Here is a 15033-nt window from a genome sequence, read left to right on the forward strand (position 1 = left end):
GGAGGCAGGTCTCCGTCTTCCGCACGGCCTGAAGCCCTCTGCCTCTTCCAGAGTGGGGGTCTTGGCATAAGGGCCCCCCTCCAGGGCTTTTGCATTTAAAAAAATCAGTGCTAAAATAGCCTTCTACCCCTATACCAGGGCTGCTACATTCCCAGCGGTCTCTATCCTTTGCCCTCACTGAGACAGAAGGGAAAGGGTCTCTCTCCGTAAAAGGAGACTTTTAAGCTGACAATTTAGGGAACCTACTAAGCCTACATGGTTTGGGGTGTGCTTGTATCCCTATATTATCCATTTTGCGCATGCTTACATATCAGCCTGTTTTTTAAAGACCACAAACCCAGGCCACTCACCCTTCAGGGCTGCCAGGAGAGGAGAAAGCGATTTGGCAGTGATGGCCGTCCAATCGCTGAAAAGTGGGTGGAACACAGAAAACTGACATCTGAGGACTTAAAACCAGCTACCAAAAAAAGACTGGGGTAAAAACAGTCTTAACAGGAAAACACCTGGTGGAGGGGGGGGCAAGCAAAGAATAAGTGGGAGGTGCATGCGGAAACCAGGGGGGCAGAGTTGGGGGGAGGGGTTGTGTATGTGGAAAAGCCCCCAATGTCTCTGCAAGCCCCCTTTGGCCCCTGAGCAGCCTCAGTCCTGCCCAGCAGATGTGAGCTTTTTGGGATGGGGAGGCGGCCTTCAGTGGAGGAGGCTGAGGCCATGCCGTCTCAGCAGGCCCTCCTCGGGTTCGGGCAGCCGCTCTGACACAGCCCCTCCCTGGCCCAAGAGCTGGCAAGAAGGGGCTGAGAATGGCCCGTTGCAGGCAGGATGCGGGAGCTGGGGCAGATGGCAAGGCAAGGCAAGGCAAGGGCTGGTTCCTGGCCAAGGGCAGGCCTCCTTCCTTGCTAGGCCGAGGGGTCTTGTTCTTCCTGCAGCTCCCATCAGGACGGCGGCCTTAAGGAGGACGCCAGGACTGGCTCCATCAACGAGGCCTTGAAATCAGCACGGCTGCAGCAGCACCAAGGGGACCGCGTCTCCCGCTGGTCACAGTGCCGGGGGGGGGGGGCTGATCCTTGCCCGCTGCTGCTGCCACCCCTGGAGAATTCTGGAAACAGAACGAGGTTAAGAGGCAGCTTTCCTTCAGGGAAAATCTGAGCAGTGGTCTTTGGACTAGAAGAAGTCCAACCAGTTTCTGTGGCTGGCTAACTAACTGCAAAACAGAACTAGCCTCGTTTCTTAAAGGTGCAAAATCCCCCCAAAAACAATAGCCCAGAGAAGGTTCTTTCACCCCAGGCCCCCCGCCCCGGCCATTCCTGCCAGCACAGAATCAGACCCTTCCTTCCGTTGTGTCCTCTGAAGGAGCCGTCCTCGTGCCAAGATGGGCAAGTCGTGACTCCTCCTCCTCCAAGGGGCTCATGCTTGACCCTCCCCACTGAGGTGGGGCAGAGACTCCGCAGGGCAGCTGCCTCTCGGCCACCCCCCGGAGAGCCAGCTGGCTGGGCCCCTTCTCTGCTTCATCAGATGAGCCCAGCCCTGCTGGGGCAGACCAGGGGTCCACATCTTGTTTCACTTAGTAGCCAGCCAGATGCCCTGGAGACTCAACAAAGAGGACCCAGAGAGTTCTGTGCTCCTGGGAGAAGTGGGGGAGTGTAAATCTTGCTTCTGATCTCCAGCATCCCCTTTGCACCAGCGTTTCTCAAGGCTGCCAGTTTCCTGGCCTTTCAGAGGAGGAGGTCCCTGTGGCTCATTGGCAGAGGAGGTGCTTTGAGTGGACAAGGCCCCATCAGCTGTCCATGGCAGCGGCATCCCCCGTTCAAGGATCTCTGCCCTGGAAATGTCTACAGGGCCTCCTGAGCCCACGAAGCACCCTGGTCTCAGAATTTGCTCCCCCTACTCTGATGAAGCAAACGCCTCTCCAAACAAACAAAAGGGAAATCTACTTCTGAAGAAGAGAACAAAAGCTGAAACAGACACAGCTGCATTAGAACCTGTCATGGCTGCACAAGGGAGATGCACCAACCCTGTCAACCCACAGCAGGTGATCTGGGAGTGATGTGTGCTCAGAGGACATCCTGCATTCCTTTCCAAAGGACTCTTCACCTCAAAGGCGGCTTTGAGTTCCCCCCACCAGCGGCATTTGACACCCCCCCCCCTGTTGCTCTCACCTCATCAGACCTCCAACTCTCGGGGACAAAGGCAGGCAAAAAGAAAGCTTCGCTGGCTTCTATTTTGGCAAGCAGTAGCAGGAAGTACTTCTGTTCTGCTCCAAGGAACAGACCTCTCCCTCCCTCCCTCCTCTGGGGCTCCAGAAGCGGGCCTGCCACCTGCCATTATGCTGCCCGGGCCCAGCAAGCAGTGCTGTGATCTACGAAGGCCCCGCCCCCTTCTTGCTTCTGCCAGACCCACTGGGGGACAGGGGGACCCTCTCTCAGCCTCACCCCCTTACATAGTTGGTGCATGAATGGCTGACATAAGTATGTGCAGCATCAGCCCGAAAGTACAACAGGAATGCCAACAACTACACAAACACCCAGAGGGGCTTTTGGCCACGCTGACCTCCAAATTCATCCTTTTTAATTAATGGAGAAGGTCTTGAAGGGAGCTGAGCTCGGAGGCAGAGGAGGCAGTGGTGGGCAGAGTGCCCTCTGAAGGCACCTCCCTGGGGAGGAGGCTGTGCCGCCCCCTCCCTCTGCCCTGGCGGATGCACCAAGAAGGCTCCGTCCTTCCCAGGCTGGTGTTCCTCTGCCACACTTCCCATTCCTCCGTGGCTGCCACGTGTCCACATGGAGCCCGCTGGCTGGGCTGCCACATTCAGGCTCTTTTCTTCCTGCTTTTAAAGCCACGGGTGGCTCCTGCCCCGAAACAAATGCTGGGGGGGATTCTGGAAGACAAAACACAACATGAGGCAGGGATTCATAAGAACATAAGAGAAGCCATGTTGGATCAGGCCAACGGCCCATCAAGTCCAACACTCTGTGTCACATAAGAACATAAGAGAAGCCATGTTGGATCAGGCCAATGGCCCATCCAGTCCAACACTCTGAGTCACACAGTGGCAAAAAATTTTATATACACAAATACACTGTGGCTAATAGCCACTGATGGACCTGTGCTCCATATTTTTATCTAAACCCTTCTTGAAGATGGCTATACTTGTGGCCGCCACCACCTCCTGTGGCAGTGAATTCCACATGTTAATCACCCTTTGGGTGAAGAAGTACTTCCTTTTATCCGTTTTAACCTTTCTGCTCAGCAATTTCATCAAATGCCCACGAGTTCTTGTATTGTGAGAAAGGGAGAAAAGTACTTCTTTCTCTACTTTCTCCATCCCATGCATTATCTTGTAAACCTCTATCATGTCACCCCGCAGTCGACGTTTCTCCAAGCTAAAGAGCCCTAAGCGTTTCAACCTTTCTTCATAGGGAAAGTGCTCCAGCCCTTTAATCATTCTAGTTGCCCTTCTCTGGACTTTCATCCTCTCCAGAGCCCTGCTTTCGCTGAAATCCATCATGAAGGCTGAACAGATTCTTACAAATTGGCAGAGCAACCAACTGCAGCTGAAGGAGGAAAGAGAAGGGGGCTCTGTGTCCTGCAATCAGTGCGATCCTTCAAAGCTAACACTGGAGAACAAAACAGCTGAGGCAGAGGAAACACCCAAACCAGACCTGGCCATTTGGACACTTAGAAATGACTCGGTCAGCTGGTCTCTCACAGAGTGGTTGAGTATTTTTAAAGTATGAGTCTGAAAGAACAAAATGCAGTTCAACCATCAATGAACAATAAAAAGCTACCTTGCTTAATTAACTTTTTAAAAGTAATAAATTATAGCCTAAGGTTAGGAGAACAAACAATCTCTCTCTCTCTCTCTCTCGGCTTGGCTTCGCGAACGAAGATTTAAGAAGGGTGCAATAATCCACATCTGCTGCAGGCTCACTGGTGGCTGACAAGACCAATGCGGGACATTCAGGTCCGGCCACAGTGGCTGCAGGGAAGAGTCTGATTTAGGGTTGGTGCTGTAGCAACAACTACAGAACTGCTACAGTTCTGTGCTACAGAACAAACAATGGAGGCTAGCAAAATCCCCCCCCCACCAAAACCTCTTTTATGAAGACCTTACTGTGGAGGGCTGTGTCTGCTCTGCCTGCAGCCCCCTCCTCGGGCTTCCCATTCCGCCACCCCTTGGTCAACAGAAGATGGGCTTCCCACGGAGAGGGTCAGGACTCCCAGCTCCTCTTCCGAGGCCAGAGGCCTTGCCTCAGTGTCTCCCCCCGCCCAGACCTGGCCCCTACGGGGAACAGCCAGTTGCCAACCGCTAGCCTTGCCCTCTCTGGGGGGTCCCTTCTGAAATAGTGAAACAGCAGAGGCCTACGTGGGACACAGAACCACTTCCAGAATGAAAACTTTAAAGTACTTATTAAAAATCTTTACAAGCGTATTTTTAGCACCATGCCAAATTGAAGCAAGGAAGAACAAAAGGAAATGGCAAAACGGAAATCCTGTTCCTCTCTCTAAAACATGCCTTAACTAGATGTTAAAATTAGAACCAGCTCTTTATCTTAGGTGTCCTCTTGTTCTCGAAAGCTCTTCCATAACCTCAACGATTGCTCCCACCTCTTTGGGCCAGCCCCACCTCAGACAAGAGGTCTGTTCAGCTCAGCATCTCGAGAAGAAAAGAGACCCCCTTTCCCTTGCAAGGCGATTTTAACAAGTCCTGTGTCTGCTGCCCCTTGACCCCAGTCCACACAGGCCAAGTTCCTTTTCCTCATCTCCAAAGAGTCCCTTCCTCACCCTCTAGAATTCTGACACCCCCAATTCCATGTTCTCTGCCAGTGAGGGGTGTGTGTGTGTGAACTAGCCCCTCCCATTGTCTCTCATGCTAGACTGATGAGTCTGGAAGGACCTGGGCTAACTTCCTCCCCACTCCCACTTGTGCTTAGCTCGGGAGGGGGGCTGGTTAAACCACACAGCCGACCCCTGCTTGTTGCCAACCTCCCAGGGACAAGGCATTTCTCCACAACAGCACACCACAGTATGCAGCCTTCTGAGCTCTCCATAGCCCTTCATCCCTGGGCTCATGGCAAGTTCTCTTTGTCAGCAGCATCCTGTGTGGGATGCTTTGCTGGCCTTGATGGGCACAGGCTGCAGAATCAGGTTGCATGCGGGGAGGGAAAAGCAGCAAAACATGATGAAGAGACCTGGCGCACCCAGAAGCTTGCTCAATGTGTTATTGTGGGTGATCCTTGCATAAAGCATTCAACGGCTTTTGAAAGTTGAACACTGTTGTTCTTCTTTTTGTCTTTCACCCTCAAAAACCAGGATTGGCCTAGTTACAACATACTGGGGAGAAATGAAATTTATTGAGAAATAATCATAACCAGGGCTTTTTTTGAGCAGGAACACAGTTCTGGCTGGCTCGGCGTCAGGAGGTGTGTCCTAATATGCTGGGCTTTTTCTACAAAAAAAGCTCTGACCGCAACTGTTAAAGATGGCAAAATATCAACTACTGTATATAAGATATTATATTGCCCTAAAAGACACCCCCCTCCCAGTGAGCATCAGAGGGCCCTGGCCTGAGATCCCCCCTCTGCTCTGCTCCGCAGTGAGGGCTCAGCTGACCCACTTCCCAGGAAGATTGTGAGAGGGACTCAATCTGGCAGGCTGCCCTGAGCCCCTTGGAGGAAGGGCCGGATAGAAGTGCTGCCCCAAACAGCAGCATTAAAGGTTTGCTTGAAAGCACCTGCAGTCCCAGTAGATCCCCACAGGGGAGCCCCACGGGGGTGCTGGTGCTCGGTTTGGCTCGAGGAAGACCAACAGCCCAGGAGAACAAGGGACCCCAGAACGACACGCAAAAGGGAAGCTGCCACTTGCCACTCCACAGCTGAGTGGGAACCCTGATGAAGGCCAAATAACAATATGCAGTCAGCTGACAATATCTGAATGATTGGCTGGCCTGACAATTCAACCCTCTGAAAAGCTACTTTTGACACACACTTATTAAACTTCCACTGCTGCAAATATCTGAGACGCTGCTGGGCTAGTTGCCTTGCTCTTCTGCAGCAGAACAGTTAGATCGGAATCCAGCAGCACCATCAGAAAGCAGCGAGGTTTTGGGGGGCGGAGCTTTCCAGAGCCCAGATACAAGGCCTGACAAAGGGAGCTTTGAAAGCTTACCCTGCCACAACTGTGATGGTTCCTAAGGCGCAGATGGACTCAAACCTAATTGGATTAAGTATCCACTGAAATGTGACTGACCACTTAAAGTGCAGATTATGCCAATAAACGATCTCAAATTAGCAAATAACGAGCATCCTGGTGAGTGAGGAAGCAGAAACACACCACACAGGATCACTTTAGGGGAGGGGAGGCAGGTGCAACACAGGCGTTCAGGGGCATCTGATGAAGTCCCAGAGAGTTTCATGCTAGAATGGAAACCTGCCCTAAGGCTCCCGCTTGCATCACAGCAGGCACGGTGACAAAGCCAAGATGGAGCTGGGCTCTTCCAGAGCGGCAGGGAAACAGACCTGGGTCTAGGAAGGCGTGTCTCAGGTGGTGGCAAGACCACAGTGTCCTCCACCCCGGGCTGGTGGGCCTCAGCAGGGCCAGTCTCCATGGCATCCCCTGAGGAAGGCTCACAGGCTTCGAGGTTAACATCCATGGGGACAGCGTGATCTCCAGGCGGAGGTTTCATCGTCCTTCTGCTGTGGCAGAAACATTACGATTCTCAGGACTTTTCCTTCTCGGCTGACAAGACTTTGTGAACATTTTCCTGTTAAGCAACTAGAGGCTAAATGAGGTACTGGAGAGAGACCACCGCTTCCTTTCTACATCACGCTCTGCTCTGTCAAGCATGCTATTTCTAAGTGCTGGTTTATTCAGACCTTTCTTCTTCCCCCCCTTCCCCCTCTCTATCATCTATCTTCCTTCCCCCCCCCCCCCCCGGGTTCATAATAAAACCCTCAAGATGTGTAGAGTAATCTTGTAAGCAACAGTGTAAAATCAGCTAGCAGGGAATGTGTGAGAAATGGAGATGTGAACATTCCTCAGTAATAAAGATGAGTATCCTTTGAACCTTCATCCCCATTTGCATCTTTATGTTATTGTTTTGAAGTTATCTGTCACCCTACCTTTTGAACTAACCTATAAGAGACTATGCAACTCTGTATTCAGTATTACTTCCAGTGAATCCGTCCTTGTAACAAGTCATAGAGTTTCAATAAAACAAGTCTTTGATTTACAACAAAAGCTTGATTATTTCGAAATACCGATGCTTGACAGCTCTCCTTGTGGCAAATGCCTACTTCCACATATCAATCTATTTCAAGGCAGAACATTCAAAGAAAATTAACCAGGGAGCATATTTACCTTTTAGATTTCATAGGTTTATCAAACCTAAAGTCAGAGGGATACTGGTGTATTTTGATCACATGGTCCTTTCGGTCTTTGCTGCTCTTGAACTTCTCTGCACAGCTCTGGACCAGACACTGGTACTAGATGGAGGAAAGGCCCTTCTGTTACTCGGCTGCTCTCTGTAAAGCCAAAAGACCGACTAGGTAGCTTTCTACTCCAGCAGTTTCCCACGGTTCAGATGTGCAGGAATAATAAAAATCATGAAAAAGAATCCTAACCCCTAGTCCTCCATAGCGCAGGCTCATGGCTCAGCCACCAGTTTGGGGGGGGAGGGGAGGAAGGGGTGTCTGAGTGCTTACCCTGTGGAGCAGGAGAGAGAACAGGCAAAGTCTCTCACTATCGTTAACAGCAAAGGGACTGGCTGGGCTTCTTTTTTTTTGCCGGGGGGGGGGGGGGAGAAAAGTCCACCACTCAAAGGCAGAGCAGCTGCTCGACATGCAGGCGGCCTAGGGGGCCCAGTCAAAAGGCTTTCAGCCAGCAGGGCCAGAAAAGAGCTCTCTGCTTGGGGCCTTGAAGAGCTGCTTCTGGTCAGAGCAGACAATGAGCAGTCTTGTGACACTTGGGAGATCATGATGTCCCATGTCCCAGGATGGAAGCCTGAGCTGTACATGCTAGGATCCCACCAAGCTGACCTCCCTGTGTGCAACACGGCACCACTTGCCAGACCTGTGCAGCTCACCATATTCTGCTTTTCTGCCATGACCTGGAAGAGGGAGTCGTGCCACTCCAGGATGTGGACATCCAGCAAGTGTGCTGAGGGGAAGGACCTCTTGCAAGAAGAACAGACATTTCTATGGAGCAAGTTGTAGTGATGTTCGTAACTCTCCAAGGTGCTGAAAGTCTGGCCGCATCCCAAGGAATGGCAAAAAAACCCAGCAGTGCTGAAAGAAAGAAACAAGCAACCTTCCTCATACGACCAAACCCTTGACCAGGCTCAATTCTACAACAGGAAGGCAAACGCCTTGGTGCCATTTCTAATGCCCACATCTCCTTTGGGACCCCCAATTCAAATGGCAACAGACAAACCACAGAGGCAAACCAGATAACAGCATGCCTGTTTCAGTCAGTTTAAAGAATCTCCCCTTCCCCTTGAAGGGGAGCTGCAGCCCCACCCCACCGAATGTGCCTCCGCTCTGCAGCGCTTAGGAGGGAAATGATGTGCAGACCCTTGGCAGCTGAATACTCCTCCTGCCGCTGCTTCCCTGAAGACAGAAGAAGGCACGGAGTAGAGGGAGGGCAAGCAAGGAGGGAAGATGATGATATTGAGTTTATAGTCTGCCCTCCACTCAAGTGTCTCAGAGTGGCTCACAGTCTCCTTTCCCTTCCTCCCCCACAACAGACACCCTGTGAGGTGGGTGGGGCTGGAGAGGGCTTTCACAGCAGCTGCCCTTACAAGGACAGAGTCTCAGAGTGGCTCACAATCTCCTTTCCCTTCCTCCCCCACAACAGACACCCTGTGAGGTGGGTGGGGCTGAGAGGGCTTTCACAGCAGCTGCCCTTACAAGGACAGAGTCTCAGAGTGGCTCACAATCTCCTTTCCCTTCCTCCCCCACAACAGACACCCTGTGAGGTGGGTGGGGCTGGAGAGGGCTCTCCAAGCAGCTGCCCTTACAAGGACAGAGTCTCAGAGTGGCTCACAATCTCCTTTCCCTTCCTCCCCCACAACAGACACCCTGTGAGGTGGGCGGGGCTGGAGAGGGCTCTCCCAGAAGCTGCCCTTTCAAGGACAGAGTCTCAGAGTGGCTCACAATCTCCTTTCCCTTCCTCCCCCACAACAGACACCCTGTGAGGTGGGTGGGACTGAGAGGGCTCTCACAGCAGCTGCCCTTTCAAGGACAGAGTCTCAGAGCGGCTCACAATCTCCTTTCCCTTCCTCCCCCACAACAGACACCCTGTGAGGTGGGTGGGGCTGAGAGGGCTTTCACAGCAGCTGCCCTTACAAGGACAGAGTCTCAGAGTGGCTCACAATCTCCTTTCCCTTCCTCCCCCACAACAGACACCCTGTGAGGTGGGTGGGACTGAGAGGGCTCTCACAGCAGCTGCCCTTTCAAGGACAGAGTCTCAGAGTGGCTCACAATCTCCTTTCCCTTCCTCCCCCACAACAGACACCCTGTGAGGTGGGTGGGACTGAGAGGGCTCTCACAGCAGCTGCCCTTTCAAGGACAGAGTCTCAGAGCGGCTCACAATCTCCTTTCCCTTCCTCCCCCACAACAGACACCCTGTGAGGTGGGCGGGGCTGGAGAGGGCTCTCCCAGAAGCTGCCCTTTCAAGGACAGAGTCTCAGAGTGGCTCACAATCTCCTTTCCCTTCCTCCCCCACAACAGACACCCTGTGAGGTGGGTGGGGCTGAGAGGGCTCTCCCAGCAGCTGCCCTTACAAGGACAGAGTCTCAGAGTGGCTCACAATCTCCTTTCCCTTCCTCCCCCACAACAGACACCCTGTGAGGTGGGTGGGGCTGAGAGGGCTCTCCCAGAAGCTGCCCTTTCAAGGACAGAGTCTCAGAGTGGCTCACAATCTCCTTTCCCTTCCTCCCCCACAACAGACACCCTGTGAGGTGGGTGGGACTGAGAGGGCTCTCACAGCAGCTGCCCTTTCAAGGACAGAGTCTCAGAGTGGCTCACAATCTCCTTTCCCTTCCTCCCCCACAACAGACACCCTGTGAGGTGGGTGGGACTGAGAGGGCTCTCACAGCAACTGCCCTTTCAAGGACAGAGTCTCAGAGCGGCTCACAATCTCCTTTCCCTTCCTCCCCCACAACAGACACCCTGTGAGGTGGGCGGGGCTGGAGAGGGCTCTCCCAGAAGCTGCCCTTTCAAGGACAGAGTCTCAGAGTGGCTCACAATCTCCTTTCCCTTCCTCCCCCACAACAGACACCCTGTGAGGTGGGCGGGGCTGGAGAGGGCTCTCCCAGAAGCTGCCCTTTCAAGGACAGAGTCTCAGAGTGGCTCACAATCTCCTTTCCCTTCCTCCCCCACAACAGACACCCTGTGAGGTGGGTGGGGCTGAGAGGGCTCTCCCAGCAGCTGCCCTTACAAGGACAGAGTCTCAGAGTGGCTCACAATCTCCTTTCCCTTCCTCCCCCACAACAGACACCCTGTGAGGTGGGTGGGGCTGAGAGGGCTCTCCCAGAAGCTGCCCTTTCAAGGACAGAGTCTCAGAGTGGCTCACAATCTCCTTTCCCTTCCTCCCCCACAACAGACACCCTGTGAGGTGGGTGGGACTGAGAGGGCTCTCACAGCAGCTGCCCTTTCAAGGACAGAGTCTCAGAGTGGCTCACAATCTCCTTTCCCTTCCTCCCCCACAACAGACACCCTGTGAGGTGGGTGGGACTGAGAGGGCTCTCACAGCAGCTGCCCTTTCAAGGACAGAGTCTCAGAGCGGCTCACAATCTCCTTTCCCTTCCTCCCCCACAACAGACACCCTGTGAGGTGGGCGGGGCTGGAGAGGGCTCTCCCAGAAGCTGCCCTTTCAAGGACAGAGTCTCAGAGTGGCTCACAATCTCCTTTCCCTTCCTCCCCCACAACAGACACCCTGTGAGGTGGGCGGGGCTGGAGAGGGCTCTCCCAGAAGCTGCCCTTTCAAGGACAGAGTCTCAGAGTGGCTCACAATCTCCTTTCCCTTCCTCCCCCACAACAGACACCCTGTGAGGTGGGTGGGGCTGAGAGGGCTCTCCCAGCAGCTGCCCTTACAAGGACAGAGTCTCAGAGTGGCTCACAATCTCCTTTCCCTTCCTCCCCCACAACAGACACCCTGTGAGGTGGGTGGGGCTGAGAGGGCTCTCCCAGAAGCTGCCCTTTCAAGGACAGAGTCTCAGAGTGGCTCACAATCTCCTTTCCCTTCCTCCCCCACAACAGACACCCTGTGAGGTGGGTGGGACTGAGAGGGCTCTCACAGCAGCTGCCCTTTCAAGGACAGAGTCTCAGAGTGGCTCACAATCTCCTTTCCCTTCCTCCCCCACAACAGACACCCTGTGAGGTGGGTGGGACTGAGAGGGCTCTCACAGCAGCTGCCCTTTCAAGGACAGAGTCTCAGAGCGGCTCACAATCTCCTTTCCCTTCCTCCCCCACAACAGACACCCTGTGAGGTGGGCGGGGCTGGAGAGGGCTCTCCCAGAAGCTGCCCTTTCAAGGACAGAGTCTCAGAGTGGCTCACAATCTCCTTTCCCTTCCTCCCCCACAACAGACACCCTGTGAGGTGGGCGGGGCTGGAGAGGGCTCTCCCAGAAGCTGCCCTTTCAATGACAGAGTCTCAGAGTGGCTCACAATCTCCTTTCCCTTCCTCCCCCACAACAGACACCCTGTGAGGTGGGTGGGGCTGAGAGGGCTCTCCCAGCAGCTGCCCTTACAAGGACAGAGTCTCAGAGTGGCTCACAATCTCCTTTCCCTTCCTCCCCCACAACAGACACCCTGTGAGGTGGGTGGGGCTGAGAGGGCTCTCCCAGAAGCTGCCCTTTCAAGGACAGAGTCTCAGAGTGGCTCACAATCTCCTTTCCCTTCCTCCCCCACAACAGACACCCTGTGAGGTGGGTGGGACTGAGAGGGCTCTCACAGCAGCTGCCCTTTCAAGGACAGAGTCTCAGAGTGGCTCACAATCTCCTTTCCCTTCCTCCCCCACAACAGACACCCTGTGAGGTGGGTGGGACTGAGAGGGCTCTCACAGCAGCTGCCCTTTCAAGGACAGAGTCTCAGAGCGGCTCACAATCTCCTTTCCCTTCCTCCCCCACAACAGACACCCTGTGAGGTGGGCGGGGCTGGAGAGGGCTCTCCCAGAAGCTGCCCTTTCAAGGACAGAGTCTCAGAGTGGCTCACAATCTCCTTTCCCTTCCTCCCCCACAACAGACACCCTGTGAGGTGGGCGGGGCTGGAGAGGGCTCTCCCAGAAGCTGCCCTTTCAAGGACAGAGTCTCAGAGTGGCTCACAATCTCCTTTCCCTTCCTCCCCCACAACAGACACCCTGTGAGGTGGGTGGGGCTGAGAGGGCTCTCCCAGCAGCTGCCCTTACAAGGACAGAGTCTCAGAGTGGCTCACAATCTCCTTTCCCTTCCTCCCCCACAACAGACACCCTGTGAGGTGGGTGGGGCTGAGAGGGCTCTCCCAGAAGCTGCCCTTTCAAGGACAGAGTCTCAGAGTGGCTCACAATCTCCTTTCCCTTCCTCCCCCACAACAGACACCCTGTGAGGTAGATGAAGATAGTGGATTTATATCTCGCCCTCCACTCCGAAGAGTCTCAGAGCGGCTCACAATCTCCTTTCCCTTCCTCCCCCACAACAGACACCCTGTGAGGTAGATGAAGATAGTGGATTTATATCCCGCCCTGCACTCCGAAGAGTCTCAGAGCGGCTCGCAATCTCCTTTGCCTTCCTCCCCCACAACAGACACCCTGTGAGGTAGATGAAGATATTGGATTTATATCCCCCCCTCCACTCCAAAGAGTCTCAGAGCGGCTCACAATCCCCTTTACCTTCCTCCCCCACAACAGACACCCTGTGAGGTAGATGAAGATATTGGATTTATATCCGCCCTCCACTCCGAAGAGTCTCAGAGTGGCTCACAATCTCCTTTCCCTTCCTCCCCCACAACAGACACCCTGTGAGGTAGATGAAGATATTGGATTTATATCCGCCCTCCACTCCGAAGAGTCTCAGAGTGGCTCACAATCTCCTTTCCCTTCCTCCCCCACAACAGACACCCTGTGAGGTAGATGAAGACATTGGATTTATATCCCGCCCTCCACTCCGAAGAGTCTCAGAGCGGCTCACAATCTCCTTTCCCTTCCTCCCCCACAACAGACACCCTGTGAGGTAGATGAAGACATTGGATTTATATCCCGCCCTCCACTCCGAAGAGTCTCAGAGCGGCTCACAATCTCCTTTCCCTTCCTCCCCCACAACAGACACCCTGTGAGGTAGATGAAGATAGTGGATTTATATCCCGCCCTCCACTCCGAAGAGTCTCAGAGCGGCTCACAATCTCCTTTCCCTTCCTCCCCCACAACAGACACCCTGTGAGGTAGATGAAGATAGTGGATTTATATCCCGCCCTGCACTCCGAAGAGTCTCAGAGCGGCTCGCAATCTCCTTTCCCTTCCTCCCCCACAACAGACACCCTGTGAGGTAGATGAAGATATTGGATTTATATCCCCCCCTCCACTCCAAAGAGTCTCAGAGCGGCTCACAATCCCCTTTCCCTTCCTCCCCCACAACAGACACCCTGTGAGGTAGATGAAGATATTGGATTTATATCCGCCCTCCACTCCGAAGAGTCTCAGAGTGGCTCACAATCTCCTTTCCCTTCCTCCCCCACAACAGACACCCTGTGAGGTAGATGAAGACATTGGATTTATATCCCGCCCTCCACTCCGAAGAGTCTCAGAGCGGCTCACAATCTCCTTTCCCTTCCTCCCCCGCAACAGACACCCTGTGAGGTAGATGAAGATATTGGATTTATATCCCGCCCTCCACTCCGAAGAGTCTCAGAGCGGCTCACAATCTCCTTTCCCTTCCTCCCCCACAACAGACACCCTGTGAGGTAGATGAAGATATTGGATTTATATCCCGCCCTCCACTCCGAAGAGTCTCAGAGCGGCTCACAATCTCCTTTCCCTTCCTCCCCCACAACAGACACCCTGTGAGGTAGATGAAGATAGTGGATTTATATCCCGCCCTCCACTCCGAAGAGTCTCAGAGCGGCTCACAATCTCCTTTACCTTCCTCCCCCACAACAGACACCCTGTGAGGTAGATGAAGATAGTGGATTTATATCCCGCCCTCCACTCCGAAGAGTCTCAGAGCGGCTCACAATCTCCTTTCCCTTCCTCCCCCACAACAGACACCCTGTGAGGTAGATGAAGATAGTGGATTTATATCCGCCCTCCACTCCGAAGAGTCTCAGAGTGGCTCACAATCTCCTTTCCCTTCCTCCCCCACAACAGACACCCTGTGAGGTAGATGAAGACATTGGATTTATATCCGCCCTCCACTCCGAAGAGTCTCAGAGCGGCTCGCAATCTCCTTCCCCTTCCTCCCCCACAACAGACACCCTGTGAGGTAGATGAAGACATTGGATTTATATCCCGCCCTCCACTCTGAAGACTCTCAGAGCGGCTCACAATCTCCTTTCCCTTCCTCCCCCGCAACAGACACCCTGTGAGGTGGGCGGGGCTGAGAGGGCTCCCCCAGCAGCTGCCCTTTCGAGGACAACCTCTGCCAGAGGGACGGCTGACGCACGGCCATTGCACAGGGCGTGCACACCCTTCCCGGCTGTCCTCAGGGGGTGGGATTGCCCAGCTGCTCCCTCCCGCTTTCGTTCCAAGTGAGGGGGGGGAGGGAGGAGAGCCGCTCTTCGGGGTCCCCCCCCCGCTCACCCCTGCCGGCCTTCCTCCCTCTCCTCCTCCTCCTCCTCCTCCTGCGGGGCCCGGGCGAGGGCGGCCTGCTGCAGCTGGAGGTGCCGCTCGACGTCGCCGTCCTGGGGGGGGGGGAGAGGGCGGGGTCAGCCGGGGGAGGGAGGGGCCAGCCGCAGCCCCGCCTCCCTCCCCCCTCCCTCCGGGGGGGCACCTCGAAGAAGGGGTCCCGGGCGGGAAGCGGCGGCGGGCGGGGGCGAAGGCGAAGGGGGCCGCGGAGGCGGGAAGCGCCATCTTGCC

At 54.4% G+C, this 15033-nt stretch overlaps 1 protein-coding gene across 1 annotated transcript; it reads right to left on the reverse strand.

The window, feature by feature from the left end:
* Positions 1–2525: 2525 nt before the first annotated feature.
* On the reverse strand, positions 2526–15027 carry LOC132590484 (zinc finger protein 511-like). Its single transcript, XM_060263392.1, has 6 exons — positions 14948–15027; positions 14758–14858; positions 8075–8276; positions 7351–7475; positions 6510–6686; positions 2526–2869 (listed from the first exon to the last, which is right to left on the reverse strand). The coding sequence occupies exons 3-6, from the start codon at positions 8093–8095 to the stop codon at positions 2800–2802; spliced, it is 393 nt and encodes a 130-aa protein (XP_060119375.1). The 5' UTR covers positions 8096–8276; positions 14758–14858; positions 14948–15027; the 3' UTR covers positions 2526–2799.
* Positions 15028–15033: the final 6 nt, after the last annotated feature.

Source organism: Heteronotia binoei, unplaced genomic scaffold (genome assembly GCF_032191835.1).
Source record: "Heteronotia binoei isolate CCM8104 ecotype False Entrance Well unplaced genomic scaffold, APGP_CSIRO_Hbin_v1 Chromosome634, whole genome shotgun sequence".
Classification (NCBI taxonomy): Eukaryota; Metazoa; Chordata; class Lepidosauria; order Squamata; family Gekkonidae; genus Heteronotia; species Heteronotia binoei.

What these genes read in the sequence shown, in the direction of transcription:
- LOC132590484 (XM_060263392.1), bottom strand. Translation starts at nt 8,095, where the DNA reads ATGGCAGAAAAGCAGAATATG. An exon ending in TGGCAGAAAAGCAGAATATG is followed by an intron (nt 7,476 to 8,074) that starts GTGAGCTGCACA and finishes TCCTCCATCTAG; the next exon opens with TACCAGTGTCTGGTCCAGAG. An exon ending in AAACCTATGAAATCTAAAAG is followed by an intron (nt 6,687 to 7,350) that starts GTAAATATGCTC and finishes TTTCTGCCACAG; the next exon opens with CAGAAGGACGATGAAACCTC.